General features: G+C 44.1%; 1 protein-coding gene across 1 annotated transcript in view; it reads right to left on the bottom strand.

Annotated features, from left to right (window-relative positions):
• LOC118123405 (extracellular serine/threonine protein kinase FAM20C) overlaps positions 1 to 20,104 on the bottom strand; it is a 35,303-nt gene extending 15,199 nt beyond the window's left edge. The window contains exons 1-3 of the mRNA XM_035180774.2: positions 18,684 to 20,104; positions 17,758 to 17,942; positions 13,207 to 13,285 (exon numbers count right to left, since the gene is read on the bottom strand). Of these exons, the coding sequence (XP_035036665.1) occupies positions 13,207 to 13,285; positions 17,758 to 17,942; positions 18,684 to 19,246 (827 nt within the window). The 5' untranslated portion in view covers positions 19,247 to 20,104. The remainder of the gene's footprint in view (positions 1 to 13,206; positions 13,286 to 17,757; positions 17,943 to 18,683) is intronic.
• Positions 20,105 to 23,519: the final 3,415 nt, after the last annotated feature.

Below are 23,519 nucleotides of genomic sequence, written 5' to 3'. Positions count from 1 at the left end.
ATGTGTCTGTGAGTTTTTCTTTCTGCCTGTGCACAAAATCAATGGGCATTGCCAAGAGTCTTCATCTCACTGGGTAACAAGCCCTGGTAGCCAGCACCACACGTACTATAAGCTAAAAGTGATGAGAGGAGGGGAACACATTCCCGGTCTGAGAGTGTCAGTAAACTGCAGGGTTAGCGAAAAAAGCAGACCCCCTTAAACTCAGATACAGAAAGCAGCTACAGCTCAACAGTCTGAATTCCCTTAGTCTCTTTGTTTGTTCTCTGCTTTTGACTGTGATCTGAAACATGACGGGTAAATAAGAAAGGCTGGATGCTGACATGTCTAAAGCTCGAACACATACAGTTTAATTGGAAAGTTCTTCAAAGCTGAAGCAACACTGTGTTTTAGGATTGTTGCGGGTTCTCTACAAGTCATAAAATAAATTTGAGGTTATCAAAGGCTGAAGGGAGAAAATACACATTCCTCTTGGATACAATTTAAAGCAGATTCCTTGAGTGGGAACTGGCAGATGACTGGGCCAGAATAAGACTGAAATACTGTACCTGCCAAAATCTAAGTCACGCCTTTTTTAATTGGGATTCTTTACTGAGAGGCTCTGCTCACAGGTCTGTCCAACACACTGGTCTGTGGTGGAGACCAGTAAGAAATTAATTGATTGCTCAACAGCAAAAAACCCAATTAGAACTAATTATGACAATTTTCCAGCCCCAATATATAAACACACACACACACACACACACACACACACACACACACACACACACACACACACACACACACACACACACACACACACACACACACACACACACACACACACACACGTGGCGGCTGACCTGTTGTTCCCTTTCCCATCTGTGTTTACTCTAACTGAGCGTGGACACACCACAAACACAGATAAAGACTTTCAGATGCAAACATGTCCACCACCACACACACACACACACACACACATGTACACACACAACAGCAGATCCACAGAGGACCATGGCGGTCGTTTATTTTTGACTATCCCTGAAGACTTTAATCCTTAACAAGCCATAACGGCATGAAAGGCTTGGTACCATTTTCCCCTAATTAGTTCAGAGTGAGGCTTGTTAAAATGCCATCTTCCCGCAGCACATGACTGATGATAGAAAAGCGTTTGATTTAGCGACGCTGTCTTTTTTTATCCTCCCTAATGAATGTGTTTATTAATTACCTGAGAAGCTTTCGGGGGTCGCGACAACCTGTTCTGTCGAGTGCTAAAAGTTCCAAGTTCCTGCGTTTCATCCATCACTTCACTCAGCTCGGAGCAGGAACGGCTTAATTTTAGCAGGCTGTCACTTATTTTCCACGCCGCTTTTCTTCACCGTCCCAAAATGGATTGCACAGCACAGAGTGAAAACCTCACTACATAAAACCGAGAACTTCGATGCCTCAACCCGAAGAAAGCAATCAAAAGAGTCTTTCCAGAAAGCTATTTTGCAGACGGGGTGGGTGGGGGGGGGCCCATATCGAGGCGCTAGTGTTTGTGCTTTGTTTCTCCCACTGCTGAACTTTTCTATTTAAACCTGTCAACAGTCTTGTTGTGCTCGATGGTTTGCGGTCAGATGCCATTTCCTAAATAGAAACCATCTATCAGAGGCTAAGTGGTGGCTGAGCGATGTCGTTGTGGTCATGAGTGGGTGACGGCGGCGAAGGGGGAAGTGGTGGAACCGCTGGAAAAACAGTTCGGAGGGTTGCATTTATCCTTGTGTAAGAGCTAAGTGGGATGGAGCAGGTCCACGCCACTGGGGGATAAATAAAGTTCATTTGTGTTTGGAAGGAATCACAGATTTCGGATCTCGTCACACATTTTCAAGTGCGGTAAATGATGCTCAAATGTAAAAAGGTACGAATCTGAGCGGGATATTCTCAGGAGTTATTCCGCATTATTATTGTTCACAGAGCGTATCAGCGTCCATGCATCATCATGCGACGGCCGCATTTTGCAATGTGACCTTTAATGCCACGGCAGACTGTGTCCCAATGCATCATCCTGTAATGATGATGATGTGTTGTCGGTGCATTTCTCCTTTTTGTTCGTGTACCATTTCGGGAAAAGCTTAATAACATTGCACAATACATTGCACTATAACATTCAAACTCGGTGGGTGTTGTATTTTTTTAGCCACATTAACGCCCTGGGTCTGGGGATTGTTGAGTCCGACGCTTTAGTCTGGACTGAAATATCTTAACAACTATTGAATGGATCACCATGACATTTTGTACAGACATTCATGGATTGCGGGGGTGTAAAACCTCCTGACTCTGACGATCCTCTGACTTTTCCTCGTGTCACCAGCAGGTCGACATGCTTGGTATTTGTTAAAATGCATTGAGCACTATGAATACATGAAATGAATACATGAATCATTCCCTAACGTTTAATTTATTTCCATTAGCGTATTAGAGTAAAAATCCGGATCTCAACATCGATTACACTGCAGATATTCATGGTTTCCCAGAAAAGATATCCTGCTGATTACTTTCCCTCTAGCGCCACTAGGTGGAGGTTGTGATTTCAAATCAGCCTTTGGGAGGATGATAAACACGTTATATATTATAATGTGTAAATCTCTTTTCCTGTGTAAACCTTCTACACACACATGCAGTTCTATAATCACAATGCAGCATCAAAGAGAATATGACATTTTTTTATCTTTTCATATTTTCTTTGCGAGTTTCCCTTCAAGCGCGCAGGTTGACAGGTTCATTGGGAAGACAGTTGTTACTGGAAACTGTCTGTATCTACTCAAGCTGCTTTGTCACGAACCTAAAGGGATAAAGATAAACACTTGTGGATGATATAATATTCTCAGGTGTAAAACTGAAAAATAGGAAAACCTCCTCTCCTGTCGTATGTCATACCTGACATGGGTTTTACCTCAGACTAGCCCTCCTTTTGTGAACGATCTTCCCAGCAGCAGCAGACCTGGCCGAGTGTCCCTGCACCTCCAGCACAGAGGCTCCTCTGTTTGCATCACTGCTGCCCGGAGCCGCAGGAAGGAGGGTGCATGGGAGGGACAGGATGACCCAGGCTCGCCCCTGGATCAGGTTCCTGCCACTCTGGCCCGGTGATACCAGACCTGACCGTGACAGCCCCTCCCACATCCTGCTCAGACAATGGGCAAAGCCAAGGAGAACCCTCCTCTGGTTTAATTGGTAGACAATGATCGCATTCTCCGCCCCCTCTTCAGGCCTCTGTCAGGGGGATAGGGGAGTCACACACACGGCCTAATTGCCACCTTGCGTGGGACAGGCTTAGACAAGCATGGGCCTGGGCCACAATGGATGTATTAACCTCTGTGCACGTTGTCACAAAAGGCCCAAGTTACAGAGCCACAATGCTCTCTCTCTTTCTCCCCGTGGAAGAACTGTTTCATTCATTCAGCTTGGGCAGAGATTGAGGTGGACTGTGATGGATCTACCTGGGAAAGGTCCTTATCTAATGACTGAGCTCAGCTGTACGGGGTGGTGCAGTGCGTGTGGTCCCATTGTTGAGGGGCCACAGTTGATTTAGTGACCAAGTAACAATGAAGCATGTGTGCTCTGTCATTTTCAGACTGCTCCAATGAAGAACAAAGAAAGAGTCGTACCTTATTGTGGCTTCTGAGAAAGACTTCAATTAAAAACAAGGGCAATTAGCAAGATTTTATGTTGCACCTTCAGTTGTTTTCTAATTTGTCGGGATAAATTGTTAGAATGTAAGGTCTTAATCACACATAGTGGCTTCACCGTGGCACTTAGATGAAAATGTGCCTCTGAAAACTCCCCTCAATTAAATGCAGCGTTTCCTGAATGCTCATTTAAGATAATCAACCTTGGATGTTTTTCAGTCATTTCAGCAGATCCCGCTGCAGAAGGAAACATGAAATATCCTTCAGTAGGTTTAGCCTGCTTGCCTATCCTCATAAAAAGAAACGCTTATTCGGAAATTCACATCCTGGAGCAAAATCAGTTTACTGCATTCCAGACAAATGTGCCAGTGACATTCCTGAAGCGAAGCTCAGGAATTCCCCCATGCAGTATTTTAAACTGTAATGATATGATGGAATGCCTGACCTACATGCCCAACCACGTACAGCAGTGGACAGAGAAAGGGCCGGGAACCACAATAAGCATGCACAGTTGCAAAAAAATCTTAATCACCCAGGATGCGGTGTAACACAGAGGAGGACACACACTCTGGTCCACACGTACAGGCACAGAGACGCAGGCATACACTGTACTTCTGTGATTCAAATCCCTGGAAGGAACCTGTTGGTTTCAAGGGTAAAGAGACTTTTTGATCTGTCGATCAAATCTTCCTCCTTCTAAGTGGTTTGTGTGAAGGTGACTGAGGGAAACTTGTTTTGACAACTCCAAAACTGTCACAATACTCAAGGTGCATATTTACATGAAGTCGGTGACTCATCCTGTCCTCACCAGAGTTACTCAAGGATCCACTCTACACTCTCTGCACTGTTACACACAGCTTTTAGATGCACTGTGTTTCCTTCATCGAATTTAACCCCTAACATAAAGTGAACAAAAAGAAAAGCAAGGCATAAAAAACAACCTGTTGTAGTTTTTCAAAAAGCGCCGAGAACAATGACACGTCACCACCTCAAGGTGAAAACAAGACTCCAGAGAGTTACCATGTGCATTTTCTTTATTAGCTGGAATCATAACGACTAATTGACTGTGCATTGGGAGACTGTCTGAGGATTCAGGCATAGAATATTTAACCTCGGCCGCTTGGGGTCTCTCAATCAAAACAGTAGCAAAAGACCTAATGTGATGATGTCGGGAAGTAGCGAGGGATCATGGGAGTTGTTCACCACTATTGCAGAAAATCTACCTGACGCGACTCTTATTCACTTATATGGCAATTTTTTAAAGTTTTGGATCCATTGTGATTTGATCATTACAAACAGTGGAAGGTAAAACAGCTAACTGGGTTTTTCCTTATTCACATGTCATTTGCTCCGGATGTGATAGCAAAGTCAGGCAAAGCCACGGGTAAAGCAGATGAAAGGTGACCAAAATTAAACATCACATTTTAGATGGTGTAAGTACACAAGTCGGAGAAATATATCACAGGTGTTTGTCATTTTTAGACATTTTAATGAAGAATTGTTACATATTATATCTTTAATATTTGCCTTAATTTTCAGTTGCAATCAAACCGGAGAGTTGCTCACAACCTCATGGTCATGCATCTTTACCTGCTTGATGAAGTGGATGTGTAAAATCTTACAATATGTGACAGGATGAAAATCAAAAATCCATAAATAAAAATGACCAAAACCGAAACGAAGAACTACACACGTGTAAATCCCTCATGGCATCATGTCCAGCAGCTCAGTTGGCCTGTTCTAACATTACGACCAGGACGCTCCACAGCTCCGCCACATTGTACACTGTGCATAAACACAACACACATTGACAGAGAGGGAGAAAAGCGAGGCAATCTAAAAATACAGATCAGAGAGGCTCTGAATGGAGGTGAGGGACAAGCCGAGGATTAGTACCGCCTCAGCGAATCAAACAAACAAGTCCTTAAAGGAGCATGGACAGGAGATGGAGACAGAGAGAGGGACGGACTGAGAGAGAGGGAGAAAGTGGGAGAGGGAGGGGGGGAGGGGGGAGGGATGGTGACGAAAAAGAAAAAAAAACACAGCTACTTCAAGAGCTGACCTAGTAAAACATTCATGAGAACTGTCTTTATGGGAAGTTTGCATGTGTTAGTGTGAGAGCGCGGAGGCTGCACTGGAAGTCTAAAATAAGACAGTCCTCTGTGTTTCTGGGTCTCTGTTGGGAGTCTGCGTGAGTGTGCCTGTCAGGAAAGAAAAGTTATTTGAGATTGGAGATGACATGCAGGCATGTTCGGCTCCGGATGCTACAGCGTTGATCTCGCTGAAACGTGAATATCGAGGATAGACACAGAACTGAGGCGAGATGAGAGCGACGGAGGAAGAAAGAGGAACATGAAAACACGTCACTTCTTCTTTCAGCACGTCCAATGGAGGGTAAAGAAATGGGTCGGTCGTAATGTGAATGATGTATAATCACGGATTGTATGATTGCACCCAAACACACGAAGTCTAATAATGAGACGTAATTAATCGGCGGAATTCAGATATTTGACACTACAAGCAAAAAAATTGCAGCAAGCAATTCTGCAGAAGGCTTTCTCTAAGCTAACTCTGATACTCAATTCAAATAGTGCGTGTGTGTCTGTGTGTGTGTTTGTGTGTGTCCTGATGACTGGGCAGATGTGACAAACCACTGAATGCAGCTGGTTACAAGACTGTTAAAGCGGTGCAGCAGCGCAATAATTGACTGGCTCATCTCACGGCCTACAGGAGGTCAAGGCATCACGGCGCCCACACACTGACTGCACTGGACATGGACACACACACACGCAGCCGTACATCCATGGTTACCAAGCCACACACACACACTTCAAGTTCTAACACAAACAACCCACATCATTTGCAAAGCAGCCTCAGTGTGTAGCTGCGAGATCAAGGATTTCATAAAGTGGGTTTGTTTAAATAGGCGCCTTGAAGTGGAAACATGTAAATCAGGGGGTAAATGATGGCAAAGGAAAAACACACAAAATTTACATACATGTTAGAAAGTCACGCTGAGACTGTTGACATTATCAGCCCGAGTTTGGTGTTGGACTCAAGTCTATGATGGACTGAATAACAGGGAGGAGGAGAGAGGTGCAGAGAGGATGAAAGAGGAGCATGGAGTTGTGTGAGAGTGTCGCTGTGTAAGATGAGCAATCCAAATTCATCTTCGAGACCTGCGGAGGGAGTCAACGGCGCCCAGAGAGGAGCTGCTGGGTCTGGCCCTCCTCCCCCGGCTGCCTGGCTGCAAGTACAAAGCTGCATGAGAAACAGATGTTGTGAACGCCTGACACCGGAGCACTCTCACTCTGTGCTTGTGTGTGTGTGTGTGTGTGTGCGTGCGTGCGTGCGTGCGTGCGTGCGAGAGAGAGAGAGATGGAGACAATAATAAAATGTGGAAAAGAGATGAGGGAAAACACGGCAGATAATGTTTGATAGCAGATGTTTTCGTTTGCCCCCACGTGTGTCTGATTTCCCCCACTTTCTAAAACACAGAACAAATCAAAGTTCCATCAGATAAGAATGCATTCACTTATTGTAAATTAAATAAAATATTGGTCTGTTAAGGTAAACTGTAGATGATCTGATTAACTTTTGTTTTGCAGTTTTTTTCCTTTCTCACTTATTCTGCAGTATCTGTGCATGGCAGCTTTGATATGGCTTGATTGCAGGTCACTGTCCGCACCGTTACTTTGCTGCCCTGGCATCAAACTCAGCGCTTTACAGTACAAGCCACATTCATACAACTACTAATAACTAGCTTTCCTGCACACGGCCGTCACGTGCAGCCATCAGGGCCAATTTGGGGTTCAGTGTCCTGCCTGAGGACACTTAGGAATGCAGACTAGAGAACCTCGGGATCAAACCAGTGATCTTCTAGTTAGTGGAAAACCCGCTCTACCTTCTTAGCCTACCTGATGCAGAAATACTAGAAATTCAGAAGTTAAAAACAAGCAATCCATTTCAAAAGCTAGTCCTCCACTGTTAACCCACAATACAGAGGTTTGGTCGCTTTCTTAGATTTCAGATACTTTGCACCTATTGCATTTAATCAATTTCATATTGAAGTGAAACACAAGAATCAAAAACAACTTGCCAGATGAACTGAATGGACATTTGAAAGAATGCAAACACACACACACACACACACACACACACACACACACACACACACACACACACACACACACACGTCTTCACTTTGGATTTATAGCCTCCTCCATCTCTGACCACACCTGTACCCTACAGACTGTCATTAAATAAACGCCCCCTCAGACAAATTGCTTGGCATCCTGAGCTGCTGCTCTGTTCCCTGCCTGCTGATTGGTCCAGTGGGCTTGTGAGTGAGCTCGACTGTGAGGCCGCTCTGATGCCGGGACGACACCACGGGGGGCACTGCTGAAAACCTGAAGAGGCTCTGTCTGCCATAAGCACCAGAACAAGGCAGGAAGAAGCCACGGAGTCGTGCAGCCAAAGTTTACATAACGTATCAGGGAGTGAAAAGATAAATGTGAAAACTCAGCTGAAGCTTTTTTATAATATGCAAGATTGAGGTCAGGAGAAAAAACTCCGTCGTGGACGATAGGACGAGGATGTTAATGTAAAAAGATTTGATGCTTCATCACATTTGAAGTCTCTATGTGCTTTAAGGCTTCTGACTTGTCATCGTGAAAATCAGTAGGTCAGAGTTAAGTTGTGAGTAGCTGTAGTGAATGAGCTTCTTTTCCTTGGTGTGCGCAGGCCCACATTCACCACCTTCTGTGTAACATATCCACAGCTCTGATTGAGCAGCTACAGCTGCCTCGCCGCGCGCAGATTCTTCAGTACCAGCTCTGGGTGATGGAGGGTGCACGAACTCCTTAACCCCCACAGTGCCTTCTCTTTGCGGCTTGTGTGTGCATGTATGTGCGAGTGTGTGAGGTGCAGCTGTGCGAACAGCTGTCTATAGTAACATGCTTCCTCTGTGTCTCTCCACACACCCAGAGATGAGCTCAGACGGCACCTTTCAAAAGTGCCTCCGACTTATGAGAACCAGCAGAATTCTTATGGCCCTCGTGGGAGCTCTTTAGTGAAACGCTGGGAGACGAGTGACTAACTAAGAAGAAGAAAAAATATAAAATCTACAATTTTAATATTTTCCCCTTTCAAGCCTAAAATAGTGAAATCTATAATGATGTATTCAGGAGGGGATTTTGTGCGTATTCGTACAGTGCATGTCTTTTGTGCATATATTTACATGCATATGCTTGTATGTTTATTCATGCATGTGTATGTGGTCATGCTGTATTCATCCATGAAATGAGACATGCATGTTCGTAACAATGGGACTTTGGATTGCGATGGATCTTGTGAAGCTTGATGAGATTTGGCTTTTCTACATAACGTGACGGCATTATCCCTCTCTCTGGATTTCATTGGGTTTGCATCCATGGTCGTCACTGTTTTGTGAAAAAAGGGACAACTCAATCTGGTCCACAGATGCTTGTTATCTGGGCCGGAAGTTTACAGGATTGGGATCCAGGCATATGGATCTCAAATCTCCATGGTTAAAGAAGATTAAATGGTTATTCTTGTACAGAGAAAATATTTGTAGGCAGAAGGTGAATTCGTCAGCATTGAACTCGCCCATAAAAAACCACAAGTGATCAAAGAACAGCTCTGTTTCCTCCTGCTGCACTTAACATGAATGCATGTAAATCAATAATAAAAGCATCAATCTTTAATGATTAGATGAATAACCATGACGGGGAGAGGTTATCTCCAGAGGACATTAGATGCTTTCAGTCTTAATTGAATATCTGAACGGAAAGAGAGAGAGAGAGAAGATCCATGGAGGAATGCCAGTCATAACCCAACTGGGACACAGTGGATATGACGAGGCCTCCGATTGGACGTGTGGTTATGAAATAGCCTGCAGAAGATAAAAATGAAGCAGCCTCTTGGGTGTTGCAGCTCACAGGCTCCGCAGCCACTGGGTTTACTAGCGCTAAGAGCCCAAGCTTGTCCAAACTGATTGGGTTCAGCCAAACGAGGACGTATTCGGATTCCCCGCGGTGCCAAAGGACGGGCATGTGTGTCCTACATATATGCTCTCGCACACGTGTTTACATGTTGCGTACCCTGTTTGTTGACATAACAGCTCTCGGCGGGACTGGGGCATGAGCACAACAAACAGGGAGGATCAAAGTCATTCCTGCTATTCTTGCGATTCACGAAACCATTTTGAACTGTGAGACTATCAACCGAATCAAAGCGAGGGGGTGGAAACAGGCTTGTCAAACAGCTCATGATGGAGAAATTAATTCTTTCTTTGCAGATCTGAGGCTTACACCTCCTCCCTCAATCCCTCAACCCTCTGTCTGACAAATCCAATTAGCATAACATGAACATTATGGTTAGGGTTGTGTGCAAACTGCGACCAGTATCTTGGCAAGGATATGGGTAGGCAGGGCACCAGACTCATGGGCCAGACAGACACGGAGGCCTGGCATGGGGGGGGTCTCCATTCGGCCTGATCCCTGGCTCCAGCTGGAAGACCCCGGTTCCTTGACAGGTTGGCTGTGCTTACTGCTCCCTCAGGCTCTGGTCTTCACATTTGTCTTCCAATAACAAACCTCTCTCTCTTTTCACTTGCCATTTCAATGGTTTTCTTCCTCTGCAGCCTTTGACCATCTTATCCCAGAGAAATTAGATATTTTATAGTCAAATAGTATATATAATAATATATAATTGTATCGATCCTGTGTGAATATTTGGAGGATAAAGTAAAGATTTTTCCAAGGTTACAGCAGCAAGATTCATCCAGCTATTGCTTTTAGGTGGGTGAGGTATTACGATTAGTGCAGATGCCTACTGCTTTGCATAGATCGACATTTTAAAAATGATTTACAATAACCACAAATTAGGAAAAGGGGGGCGGATAATGGGGGAAACGAGCCACCGTGAGCTAGAACACTTCACCCAATTGCGGTTAGAAAAATTAAATGAGCGTCTTTAAATCACCAAACACAATCATGGAGTTAGTCAGGCAGATAAAATGAAGCTCTAAACTTTCTTTCCCCCTGAACAGCACAGAGAGAGAGCGCTGCATGGTGATGTCTGGCAACCTGTCAGGCTGTGCAGCCTCTCTCCCGGCTCGTGCCAGTGTGGAGATTTGCATTCAACTCAAAGGAGGCCTGCAACATCAAAGTGTCTTTGAAGCACCACTTGATGCTGCACAATGGGACAGGTGAAGTAAAACAATGCAACACAGCAACGCTCTGAACTACTAGACCCAGAATGCACCACTCAATTCCTCAAATAAAAGAAGGACACCTCAATGCCATGAGTGAAACAACAAAACCACACGATGTGCTTTTACAAAAGTAGAACAAGGTTGTTTTTCTTCATTACTTCTCTGAGATATTTTTGTATTTGTTCTCTGAGGACTTAAGTATGATATTGTAAACACTGGAGATAAATGTTAGTGGCAGTCAAAGCCGAGAGACTAAATTAAAATATGACAGGCTAAATAAAGAGCTGCAGGAATCTGTAGTATGTATTTCAGAAACCGTAATTAACGTCAGAACGGTTTTACGATGGCAGCTGGAAAAGACTGTTCTACTTGTATCCACTGTAAGAAATCAGCTCTTTTACATTTTAAAGTTAACTGGGCAGATTGAACAATTTCTGCAGGGTTTAGACCATAATGTGACACATTGCATGTTAAACCTGCATGTGATCCACATGTCTGTAACATAGACCGGATATAAAGAAGGGCGACATGACAGCTACCCAAAAGGAAAGCCAAAGCATCCTGACTGCCACCTGGTGGCTGGATGCAGTATAGGCTATACATCCCACTTCCTCCATGTTAGCAGATGGGACATGGACCAAAATAACAAGTCAAAGTACACGTCAAGTATACCAAGTGTTAATTTTTCTGGTACGATTTGTTTTAAGTAGTTATTCGATGTTATAAAAACAGGGGTGAAATGCCCTGATTGACAGCTGATACTGACTCGTGATTGATCCAGTGCATGTTTTAGCTCCTCCCATCTTGCCAGAAGATGCCCAAGATGGCAGGATTGAGATCCAGGATATTTTTACTTTATAGTGGGAGGAAGATGCATCACTCATCTTTTTATACAGTCTCTAACAAGACACTAAACTATGGATTATAATGCCTGACTTGCTCCTCATACTGTAAATACCACAGGCTGCCCTGAGCACAGCCATGGACCACAACATGGCACTTAAGGTACAACTCATGCACGTGCACATATTGTCCAATTGTCCATGTTGCCTGGAAGCACCCCCTGCATGTTTAGTCCAGTCTAATAGCAACTCAAAAATACCCACACAGACACACACACACACACAAACGCAGGGTAATCTTAGTTTTTGTTAGGTATGACTAAGCCTGATGTTGCCTGCTGGGTGCTGCTGTTGACCTTTTGCATGAATGCAAGCTGCAAAAGATGCTCAGATTGCCATAAGTTAAACCATTTTCTCTGAGGCCCATTTTGTAAAAACAATGCCTTGTGTCCTAACAGGCGGCGAAACTCGCCACGGCTTAACCTTGAAGTGAAATTTCAAGTCAGGAGACAAGAAAATGACTCATTCAAAGGTACAAATCTGAACCGTCACTTCTGCGGCTTTATACGAAGGGATAAGGTTGTACTGCATCCAGGAAGAGAGGAGCATATGAAAGAGTGGGTGAAGAAAACTTTGAATAAACTTTGCAGCCTCTCCATAAATCAAGTTCTGACAGTGATAAGATATTCGGTGGCAACATTTCATCATTCATTTTTCAAGTTGAAGCTGAACCCATGGGCCTGAACTCCTTATCCTCCCACTGATGTGACTTTGGCTGCTATGGTAATGGGATTGGTCCACTAGAAATAAAGAATAATCACGTTTCTGCAAGAAAAGACACACAAACACCAGCTCTGTCTGTCTCTACCTCTTTCTCCCAGAATCTAACACTCTCCGTTGAGACTCTCGTGTAGAAAACCATTATGCATTTCACAGCAATCAAACCAGGTTCCTGAGCAATTACTTCTGATCGCAGCCCAGTTGGCCTGGACACTGTTTATCCCTGATGGCGAGGGAATCCATCGGGCAGAACTCACCAACAGCTGAGAGGGAGGGTTATTTCTTTTTCATGTGCAACGCGCCTTTGTCAGCATATATGCCTCCCCAAAGACGTCCTCATGATGGCTCAGTGCTCATTTTAATTAACACATAAGCCGGTTGATGTTAATTAAAAAGCAGACAGACGATTCCCCATCAGAAAAAAAGATCACACAGAGGGGAGAGGGAGTATCTGAACACAACGCGAGATGCAGCGGCAGGGCTTGGTTGTTATCCCGATGGGATTTTGTGAAGCACTCTCGAAACATATAGCCCACATTACAAGTGGGCTCATCAAACCAAATGCATCAAACTGATTTTTGATGTTAGTTCTTATTAAGGGAGCAATAGAGATTCTCCCCAAATGATAGTAATCTACGACACCCAGAGGATGTAACCCAGAGTGCCTGTGGTTTAACTGGGCTGTCATACGGTGTGTACTTACTTCATGGGCTTGAAAAGTGCTTGTCCATAGTTCTGGAAAGTCATGATCAGCTTCAGCTGGGTGCCTCCGGATTTCATGGCTGGGAAGAAAACAGTGGGGGCGTTAGATCACTGTCTGAGTATTATGAAACACACACTAGACACACAAACCAACATAAAGTGTCTTAGTCATTTGCAAAGCCATCAGCATATCAATGTGTCTAGTAATCTACAAGTCTCTAAACACCATTCTTTCAAAAGATATAGTGTTGTTATGATGGTGATGGGGAGCGCTGTCTAAACATGTTGGTACAAAACCTCTTGTTTTTAACGTGGTTGAGATCTGGTGACTGTGAAGACCATCACATATGATTCATTTTCATCATTTCACTCATCAACCATTCAGCGACCCCTCGTGCCCTGTGGACGGGGGCGTTGCCATCCTGGAAGAGACCACACCCATTACCATCGAAATGTTTCATTATAGGATGATGATGATGATGATGATGATGATGATGATGATCGCTCACAACAACTTTTGTATTGATCTGCAGTGACCCCTCCACTGTGGGGGTCAAGTATTCAGGCCGGCACTGTTCTCTTGGTGAACGCCACACATGCACTCACCCACTTGTCGAGAAATGGAGGAGGATCACTCAACTGACCACATCCCCTCCATTTTTTACTCGTCTCTGTGGACCAGAGCACTTTGACCACTGAACCCTTAAATGTGCATTCATCTTTGTAATGAGAGGATAATCTACTGCAGCGTGGCTCTAATATCAATCTGTGTGCATTGATATTCTCAGTCACCTGAGGAAGAGCTGATCTACGAGGATCACAGTCATCAAAGGGGCTCTGTCAACCACAAGTTGACTGACGTCTTTAGAGCCAAATACAGATGTTGCTCTTAAAACGCTGGCATGTTGAGCAGCCTTTGTGATTGAGACTCCTTCAGTCTGTGCTGGAGTTATTTTCTTCTTTGCGCAAAATCAGAACTGGGCCTGCTCCCTGTTTTCATACGGAGGATGGTGGGATGTTAATGGCTTAATTGTACCTCGAACTGCATCTGTGTGGAAGCATCTGCATTCGTGATGTTTCCCCCTCATTTATTCAGGTTTATTTCTTTAATTCGTCACCCATCTGTACATAAACATACAGTAAACACACACAAATGCACTGCATGGGCGTTTGCACAGCTGTTCCCTCATTTGCCAATTTGGAGAACGCAGCACTGCATGAATGTGTAATAGAGCCATCACATCTGCTGACCAATTTAACAGGCAGCGTACAATCAAAGTGCAACTGTGTCAGTTAGAGGAGTTTGGTGTGACTGAGAACAGAAACAGTGGCACGGAAAGCATCTGCTGACATCTAATTAATATCTGGATCTGGGTTTGATGGAAGGATGAACATGCTAATGAACATTTTTTTTCCAACAGATTGACTTTGACTTTGAGACAAAATATCATGAAAGTCCAAACTATTCAGCCGCAGATGATCAGTTTATTCAAGGACTTAATACACTTTGCTTCAGAGATAAAAATCCTCTTGCATCAGATTGAGCAATACTTTTTTTTTCCTGAATATCAAAAATTGTTTACCCCCGACTGTGCGTTCCCATCAGTGTTTGTATATATGTGCACATGCACCGTAACAGACCGGATTCTGACCAGATGTTTCTCTGTAAGCCTCTGTGGACTGCACACATCTTCAGCGAGGGTTTGTGCACGTTACACACTTCACTCCCACAAACTGAACTCGTGTACCCGAGGAGAGGAGCCAGGGCACATGTCTCCGACTATCACTCACATCCACGGTGTCTCCCAGAGGCTGACGGAGACCCACTGTGAGCTGCCCGCCGTCCTGCGACTCAAACAAAGGGGCCATGAGGTCTGTCTAAATGCCTTGTGTTTCTGTCATAATGGACAGGATTTCGCGGGATTTGCCCATTTATTACAGCGCATTAACTTGAGCATATTACACAACACAGCGCTTCTGCCTAACCCCAATATCAACATAAGCCCCCTGTCGTGGACCCACTCATTGACTGGCTCGCTGGCTGAGTAGCTGGCCGCACTCTACCCCCCGCTCAGAGCTGTGTTTAGTGTTTATTGACTCTCTTGCCTTTTCTCTCAGCTCTCTCAGTCGGTTGCTCGGTTTTTCCTCCTTTCCTTTGTGTGTGTGTATGTCATCCTTTTTACTCATATTCTCTCTGTTATGCTCTGTCTGTCTCACTTAATCTTACTCACCGCTGGCAAGCCTCCCCATTTACCGTGACTCATTCTCAAAAGCTTTTGAATTTTACATACACTGTTGCACAAAGTACAATCTTCATAACCTCAGGTCAGTGCATTTTCTTTTTACGACACGGGATGGATACCGAGTCAAATCAAAGCCAAAGAATACACTCAAGAGTATTAGGCCTACGCATGTGCCAGATTCGCTGAAGCCAGGTCAAGTGCATAGTGCCCCCGGAGTAATCTTTAAACTTAGTATAGCTGTACATCAATCCTGAAACCTTTGAGAGATTGCAAATGACTGAACTATGTTTTAATGCTGTGACCTTGAACCCTTAAGCCACGATCCTTGAGGAGCTGACCTCGATTCACTGCTCGATGCTGGCCATTTATAAAATTTTGTTTCTAATCAGAAACTACAAAAGGTAATCCCCTGTGGAAAACCCAGGCAAAGCTCGGCTGATTGTTTCCCGGGGTTGTATAAGCTCTGACATGCAACCAAGCAGGGACAACAGTGAACTTCAACAAGACATTCTTCTCATTCGCCTAAAGGCCATCTGTCTAGGTATCTGTGAGGGACGGCGTGTGTTTCTGCTCATCCAACCATCTCTATCTTTGCCCCGTTTCCTCCGATCGCCTAGAAATGAATCGATGCCCCCGTCTTTGTCTCCACACCTTCGCGTTCACTCGTCTTTCAGGAAGCTCCAGGCCTCACCCACCACTATCCGACCCCCCCCCCGCGCCGTGATGATGAATCCACCCTGCTCTCACCTACGACACCTCACGGGACTGAGCGTATGATTTATGAGTCCAGCTGAAAACTGACCAAAAGGCCACAGCCTGCCCCAACAGAGAGACAGACACAGAGGAGGGAGGGAGAGGGAGAGAGAGCGAGGAGGAGGTGGGCGCTATCGCAGAGAAAATGCTGAACGGGGGAAACTTTCTAATGCTGCCTATGTTTCTGTAATTTCAGTGAGACAGATAAGTGGTAAGTGTGTGCACCAATTACGCGGCACAGAAGCTGTAATGCATGCTTGCAGGCACACGCATAAACACACGCTGCAGTGGGGTTTTCTTTTCTGCAGACAGACAGTGTTTTTTGAATCGGTGTGTCTGGGCACAGATTGATGGTTTATATATTATAAACAGAGGGGGCAAAAAAAATGATACACACAAACTCCTAACGTGCAAGCTGAGATGTGCAGCAGGAAGGATTGTGAGCCGCCTGCGAGGGATGGAGGGACAGTAACAGGGACACAGGCAGGGAAGTGGAATGTGTAATTTTCTCCTCCGATATTTTCACACATAGACAAGCTCCCTTTCTCAAAGATTTGGCCAAGATGGGATGAAAATAATGAGCAGATAAAAGCTCAAATGAAGCACGTCTGCACCATAATTTACTCACTCACAGTGTAATGTCTCGATGCTCACTCACTACTGAGAAGATACTTGCACTGATTTCGTTGATGATCTAAAAGCAAAACGTCTCCAGATGAGAAGCAGTAATGGATGTTTTAGGAATGAAAGGAATGTTTAGATATTGAGAAGCAAATTCTTCTCAAATGTTCTTTCTCCTTATTTTGCCATTAGGGTTTATGTGAAAATGTTTAATAGCTTTAAGGAATGTGTCATCCTTCTCTTCTGTCTTTTAGGGGATTTGAACCTTTAAATGATATCGAAGTGAATCACAGCTTCCACAGGAACAAAACTTGCTGGTGTTGACACAATTTAACAAACACGGCAGCCCAGACACACACATTTCTCTCACACTGACACACCCACATTATTTCATCAAGCCCCAGAGGGAAACCAAAGAAGAAAAAAAAAGGCCCACACATAAGCATAAATACAGATAAAAAACAGATGTGTGTGACTGTGGCCTCCTTCCCACGCACACTCACACTGCACACTGCACACTAATACAGAGACAAGTCACTCAGACAAGTCACACTCGGGTCTAACCAGTGTGGAGGCACTGCCTTTTCAATGCCGAAAGTAAATACTCTTTATTGCATTGACCCTGCAGAAGTTAGACCCACCCACACACTGTACTAATTAAATGAATGCATCTACGATATCATCTCTTATACTCGTTACACTGTCAGAAACGTGAATAAATGTAAAAAAAGGAAAGAAAATGTCATTGTTGGACGGCTGTTGCAACGTTAAGGATCAAATCTCCGTCACATCAATGCTGAACTACACACAGATCAATATGTCAAAGGTAACCAATAATCAATACAGCTACTGCACTTACACCACACACATCCTACCATCACCCACACTCCACACACACCTTGGCAACACAGCCCCTTCCTGACTCCCTGACTCACCCACACTGGTGATCCTCTGTGTGACAAGGTCCTTCAGCAGGGCGTCCAGCACGTGACTGTGTCTGCCGTACAGCTCGTAGCGGTTGATCCCGATGTGGAAACGCAGCCAGTTGGGGTACGATTCTGCCGTCACCTCTCCTGTCGGGGAGAACTCGTCCTCCTCTTGGTTCCCATCCTCATTGTGCCTGGAGAGGAGGAGAGGAGGAGAGGAGGAGAGGAGAGGAGATTTAACGAGAAGTTGTGGTGCAAGCAGATTCCCGTTGAGATTATTTTTAGTGTCTGTAATAGATGGGTACAGAGTATTTGTTGCCGTCTCCTAATATAGACTAACCCCATCAGACTAAGGGATGCTGGAGGAAGAACACTCCATCTTTATAACACATGGATCTGTTGTTAGTATTATGAATATGTGTTTAAAACGCAGCTGCACTGACCACAAAATAATCCAAGTACATACTCAAGATTCCAGCAGGATGAGAACTTGTAAGTTGCGTGCACAAATGGATAAGACGGCATCACGAAAAGGAGAGATGGGTGAATGCAGCAGATGGATGAGTGGACATTAGACTGGAGGCAGAGAAGAGACAGAAACTGACAGGATGGATGGAAGGAACTGTCTGCTGACATCTATCTAGATAGATAGATAGATAGATAGATTGATAGATAGATAGACAGACGTATATGAGTATATATAGATAGATGTATAGATAGATAAATAAATAGATGATAGATAGATGTATAGATAATAGATGGATATATGTATAGATAGATGTATAGATAGATAGATGGATAGATAGAGGTATAGATAGATAGATGTATAGATAGCTGTATAGATAGATAGCTGTATAGATAGATAGCTGTATAGATAGATGTATAGATAGATAGACTTGTAACCCTTTAAGTTTACTTTATTTCTATAATCTTACCATCCTTGGTTCCCTGTTGCTCTTGGATAAAACCTGATGTCGGTGTTGACGTTAAACAAAGTGTCATCATCCGTGAGGGGAGGAAGGTCAACCTTGTATAAAGGATGCTCAAACAGAGTGGACAGTCTGGAGACACCGTGAGCATGCACGGTCCGACCCCCGCTCGCCTCCCCCATGAGCGGCTTGTGGTCCTCCGCCTTCCCCGCCGCCGACGGTCTCGTCCGCCTGACGGTGTCCGCTCCGTCGCCGGCGGCCGTGATCTTCTCCAGGGAGTGGGACGTGAGGTTGGAGCTCGGCTCGTTGCTGAAATCCTGCAGGATCCTCAGCGTGTGCTTGTTAGGCCAGCCCGCTTCGGCCGCCGACCGGGTGCGCTGCTGCTTCCCCCAGCCCTGCGACTCCCCGGCCGGGTGGTGTGCGCACTGGCAGCCGCCGCCGCCGTCCCCGCCGTCCGCTCCCGCCGCCCGCTTCTCCAGCTTCGGTAACAAGTCTATCATGATGTGCATGGTGCACGCCACCAGAAACACCATGAGTATCAACACTCTGAATTTACGAAACAGGATCATCTTTGTGTTTTGGGGGGTATTTTTCTGCACACTGAGCTTTTTACGCGCGGCGCACCTTACGGCACCGACGTTGATGTCCGGCGCTGTTATTCGATGACAACGCAGCGATGTTTGCTGGAGGATTTACTGCGATCATCGCGCACAGGACGCGTGTGAGCTCATGTTAAAAACTCCATGATGCCATCACTCTGTTGTCTTACAATAGTCCGGGTTTCCTCCCTGACAGGTGGACGCATCGGCGCATTGTGAGATCTGGACACTTCTTCACTGGCAGCGGCTCAGAGAGTGCTCCTCATTCATCCCGGTGTTGAATAGGATTCAGTGTCAGGAGGACGGACCACTACATAAATCGTTAGGAAAGAGGGGGAGAGGGAGGGAGAGAGAGGGAGAGAGAAAGAGAGAGAAAGAGAGAGAGAGAGGGGTCCTGTTCTATTCTTCCTCAGAGCCGCTTCCTTGTGTTGCTGCCAGCACGAAGTGAGATGTCAAACGATGTCTTCTTTTGTGGAAAAAGTAACAAAAAAGGTCGATACAGGTCCGTAGAATCACAGCCTCCCTGGGGGTGGTTTTTTTTATAATAGTGATAATAAGAAGAAGAAAATGAAAATTCCTCGAAAATAGCAGGTGATCCGTGGCAGAGATGCTTGGATGCTGTCCCGGCTTCTCCTCCTCGGCTGTGCGGTGGTGGTGGTGGCAGGTGCACGGATTCCTGTTTGTCATGTGTCCTCTCCTCGCTGCCGCCTTGTCCTCAGTCCAAGTGCTCGTCCAGGGTGGGTGTGTTAAATATTGTGATCTCTGAGCCCAGCCTCGGTGCGTCATGAGGAAGAGATTGGCTGCGTGTGCACATGCAAGCAGCTCCACGGTGCCACGAGAGAGCAGAGCTGTGCACCGGGGGGGAAACCGGCGAGGCTGCAACACTCCTGATCGCAGCCAGGGGGCGTTGGCACAACCTGAAACTGCACATAATAATATATGAACGGAGGGACAGTGTGGATGTATAGACTACACACTGTGGGGCCATTCTTCAACGTGCACAATAAGCCACTCCAACTGATGTGGCCTGAGGAATCACTGACATCCATTGGTTTCTTTTTTCACGAGAGCTTCACAGTGTTGTAATAAACTTGATTTCTATAGCACCTTTCAAAACAGAGGTACAAGGTTTTACAAGTTATTTGAATGCAAACACTGGGAAACAGCTAAAAGCGTAAGAAACAAGCCATGTGGAGATCAGACAGCACAGATTGTTACAGATGAGAAAAGAGTAAACCTTTGTTTTGAAATCCAACAAGACCATTGTCAATCAATCTATTCACATGATAAGCTGATATAGATTTATAAATGCACTTGCTCTTTTGTGACCTTTTCCCTAATGTGCCATATGTAATATATTTTACTTTTGATAAGTGGATGATTGACTTGCTGACAACCACGTGCACAGTTGTCCAGTCTGTGCTTGTTTTGCAGGGAGCAGCAATAAAACATATATACACTCTATGTGAGACCTGGGACATTAACATTACTGTCAAATAATTCAGTAATTAAAATTAAAGTCAATGACAGAGTTGATGTAGGCGACCAGGAGGACACTGACCAGTGATGGTGCTCAAACATACATCACACTCAATGTGAGCATGTGTGTGTGTCTTTAATTGTCAAAGTGAGCTCATGGCTCTTACTGTGCTGCTCACTTAAACTTTATTTTAGCCGTTTACAAATGTCAAAACTTGATTAATTCAATCCAAAGGTTTCTAATTGGGTTATTTGTCGTCCAAACATTAATCATCTTTTACGGACATTTTCCAGTCAAAACACAAGTACCTGGCTTTCTCTGGGGCTATTTCTTCTATTTGCTGATAAAGTGTTGCACACCTTTCATTTAAACTGCGGGGGACAAAACACCTCACAGCAATTACTGCGGTCGGCACTTGAAGCTGGGCCGGATTTCTCGCCGACATCACAGGATTAAACGAATCACATTTTAAGTGGCATAGAGTTCATTCAAGCTGCCGACTGCAGGCCTTTTGACTCCCAGATGAAAATGCGCAAATACGCACTCTTTAACCGCGTTGTCACAAAGCAGACGGGAATAGATGGCGAGCGAGAGAAATGTTTTCAGCTCAGGGGAATTGCACAAAGCAATAAAATGAACAAATGATGCACATTCCATTGGTTTGTGTGATATACAAGGCTCAGCAAGTGGGCTTGATTGGAAGAGCTTCACTTGGCTTCTGCCCGGATTCCCAGAGGGACTGAGTTGGAGTTCATGCCACTGCCAGATTTGTGCATCTAAATTAAACAGGATCTTAAAGCTAACAAGCAAACAAATAGTTCTCCCAAAGGCAAGCCTGCTGTCTCAAATCATCGCCCGCTCCGAACAAAAACAAACTGGCACGCTCAGACACATTTGAATCCACTGATATTAAAAAAAGGTATTGCATAATTACATAATTTGCTTCCGTTCCTAAAGAGACAATAAAAGGTTAACCACATATGAGACATTTTATTATGGAAGCCGTCTGAGTCTGTAAGAGGTTTTGGCACATGGCAGCTGTTATTTGTAATTGTTAACTAAAAGAAACTCCTCAAACCGCAGATTCTACCAGTGAACTAAAATAATGTTTAAAAAAAGTAAGTACGTTTTTAATCACCAATTTTTTGCAAATTGCTACTCTTAAAAAATGAAACTATGTAATTTATGCTCTCTGCAGCAAATCAAACAAGAGCACCTGTGGAAAGAGACATGATTCAGATCAGATGTCATTTTCATCTAAATTAATGTGGAATTATAATTTGAAGAAAGACAACAAAAAAGTAATATGCATCCATTTTGTCCAAAGTACCTGAAGAAAGCCGAAAAAATTACGTGTCTCCTTTGATTTGAATTCACGACGAGAAATGTTAACTCGAGAATTGGCCTTGAATTTTTTGGGGCATTTTATAAAACACAAGGAGAAAAATGAAAAAACACCATGTCGATCTTTTTACATCCAGTATGGCGGCTCTGTGTTTGTCCTGGAACTCGAACAACAATTAGCAAACAGCTTTTTTTCCCGATGCTTTGTTGCAGAAATCATGTCAAGTCATGAAGCTCAATAATGATGATTATATTCAATATGGAACAAATGACCATGTTAACAGTGTGAAAAATGATGAAGCACAGCATCATCAACACATCTGGGCCAACGTGACCCGAGTCTCCAAAGGTAAACTAATGTAGCGAAAGTGAAAAATACATGTTGATGACAGAAATAATTCACTATATGACAGATATAAGAATATACCTAAAAAAACACATAAAAACAAACAGTCCTGTGTGTTTATCATATAAAAATAATAAATGATTTAAAATAAAATGAGCAACAAATTGGTTTAGTTTTTTATGTAACCCAGTTTTCGGCGAATAATTTTATATTTTTTAATCTCATCTCTTAAAAAAATAATGATTTCCTAGTGCTTTAAGGTTATGTTGACCACAATTCTCGGTTTAAAATTGTTCCCAGGGTAATTTCTCTGCATCAATTTTTTGCGAGCGTCTGGAAACCTTTGACCGAAAGAAAGAACGGTGACGAATGATGAAGTAGTTCAGCTCATGGGGACCTTATAAGTCATTGTGCATTTCATAGCCGCACCAGTGTGCTGTATTAAAGAATGATTCACTTTGTGTTTAGAGCAAGATGGGAAGGGAGGAGAGAGATAAACAGATGAGCGAACACTAAGGATAAATAAAGCAACACATATACTCTGGTCTGGTTTGGCCCATTGGGATCCGCTGACAAATATTTCAGTGTCTGTCTTTGTGTCTGATTGTTTGACCCGAGGGCTCGTCTGCTCCTCAGGTTAAAAACAGACGCTGCAAAGTTCAGCCTGAGCTTCCAGACCTCGCTAATGGCAAATTACAGTCTGCATGAATCAAGCTTATATAATCACTGAGCTGACGAAACTCATTTCTGAGTCTAATTAATACAAGAATTATTACATTACTGCTCCCCCATACACAAACATACATATGTCTGTGTGTGTGTTTTTACCACAGTGTTTCATGAGCTCAATCACATCAAGCAATGGTTCGGCCCTTTTATGAGCCTGATGATTTGTTAGCAGCTCGTTTCAAACTGAGGGATAAATGGCTGCGTAAATGTCATAAGTATAGAAGTTAATTGGGGAATAATGTGACCGAGTAAAAGTAATAATAAAAAAAAAGATGTTTTGACAAATGGCTTGTCATGTAGCCGTGTCGGCGTGTTAAAAGAAAGGAGTGTGTGGCTGTGTGAGT

This window comes from Hippoglossus stenolepis, chromosome 16 (genome assembly GCF_022539355.2).
Source record: "Hippoglossus stenolepis isolate QCI-W04-F060 chromosome 16, HSTE1.2, whole genome shotgun sequence".
Lineage (NCBI taxonomy): Eukaryota > Metazoa > Chordata > Actinopteri > Pleuronectiformes > Pleuronectidae > Hippoglossus > Hippoglossus stenolepis.
This window is presented reverse-complemented; position numbering and strand designations above follow the sequence as displayed.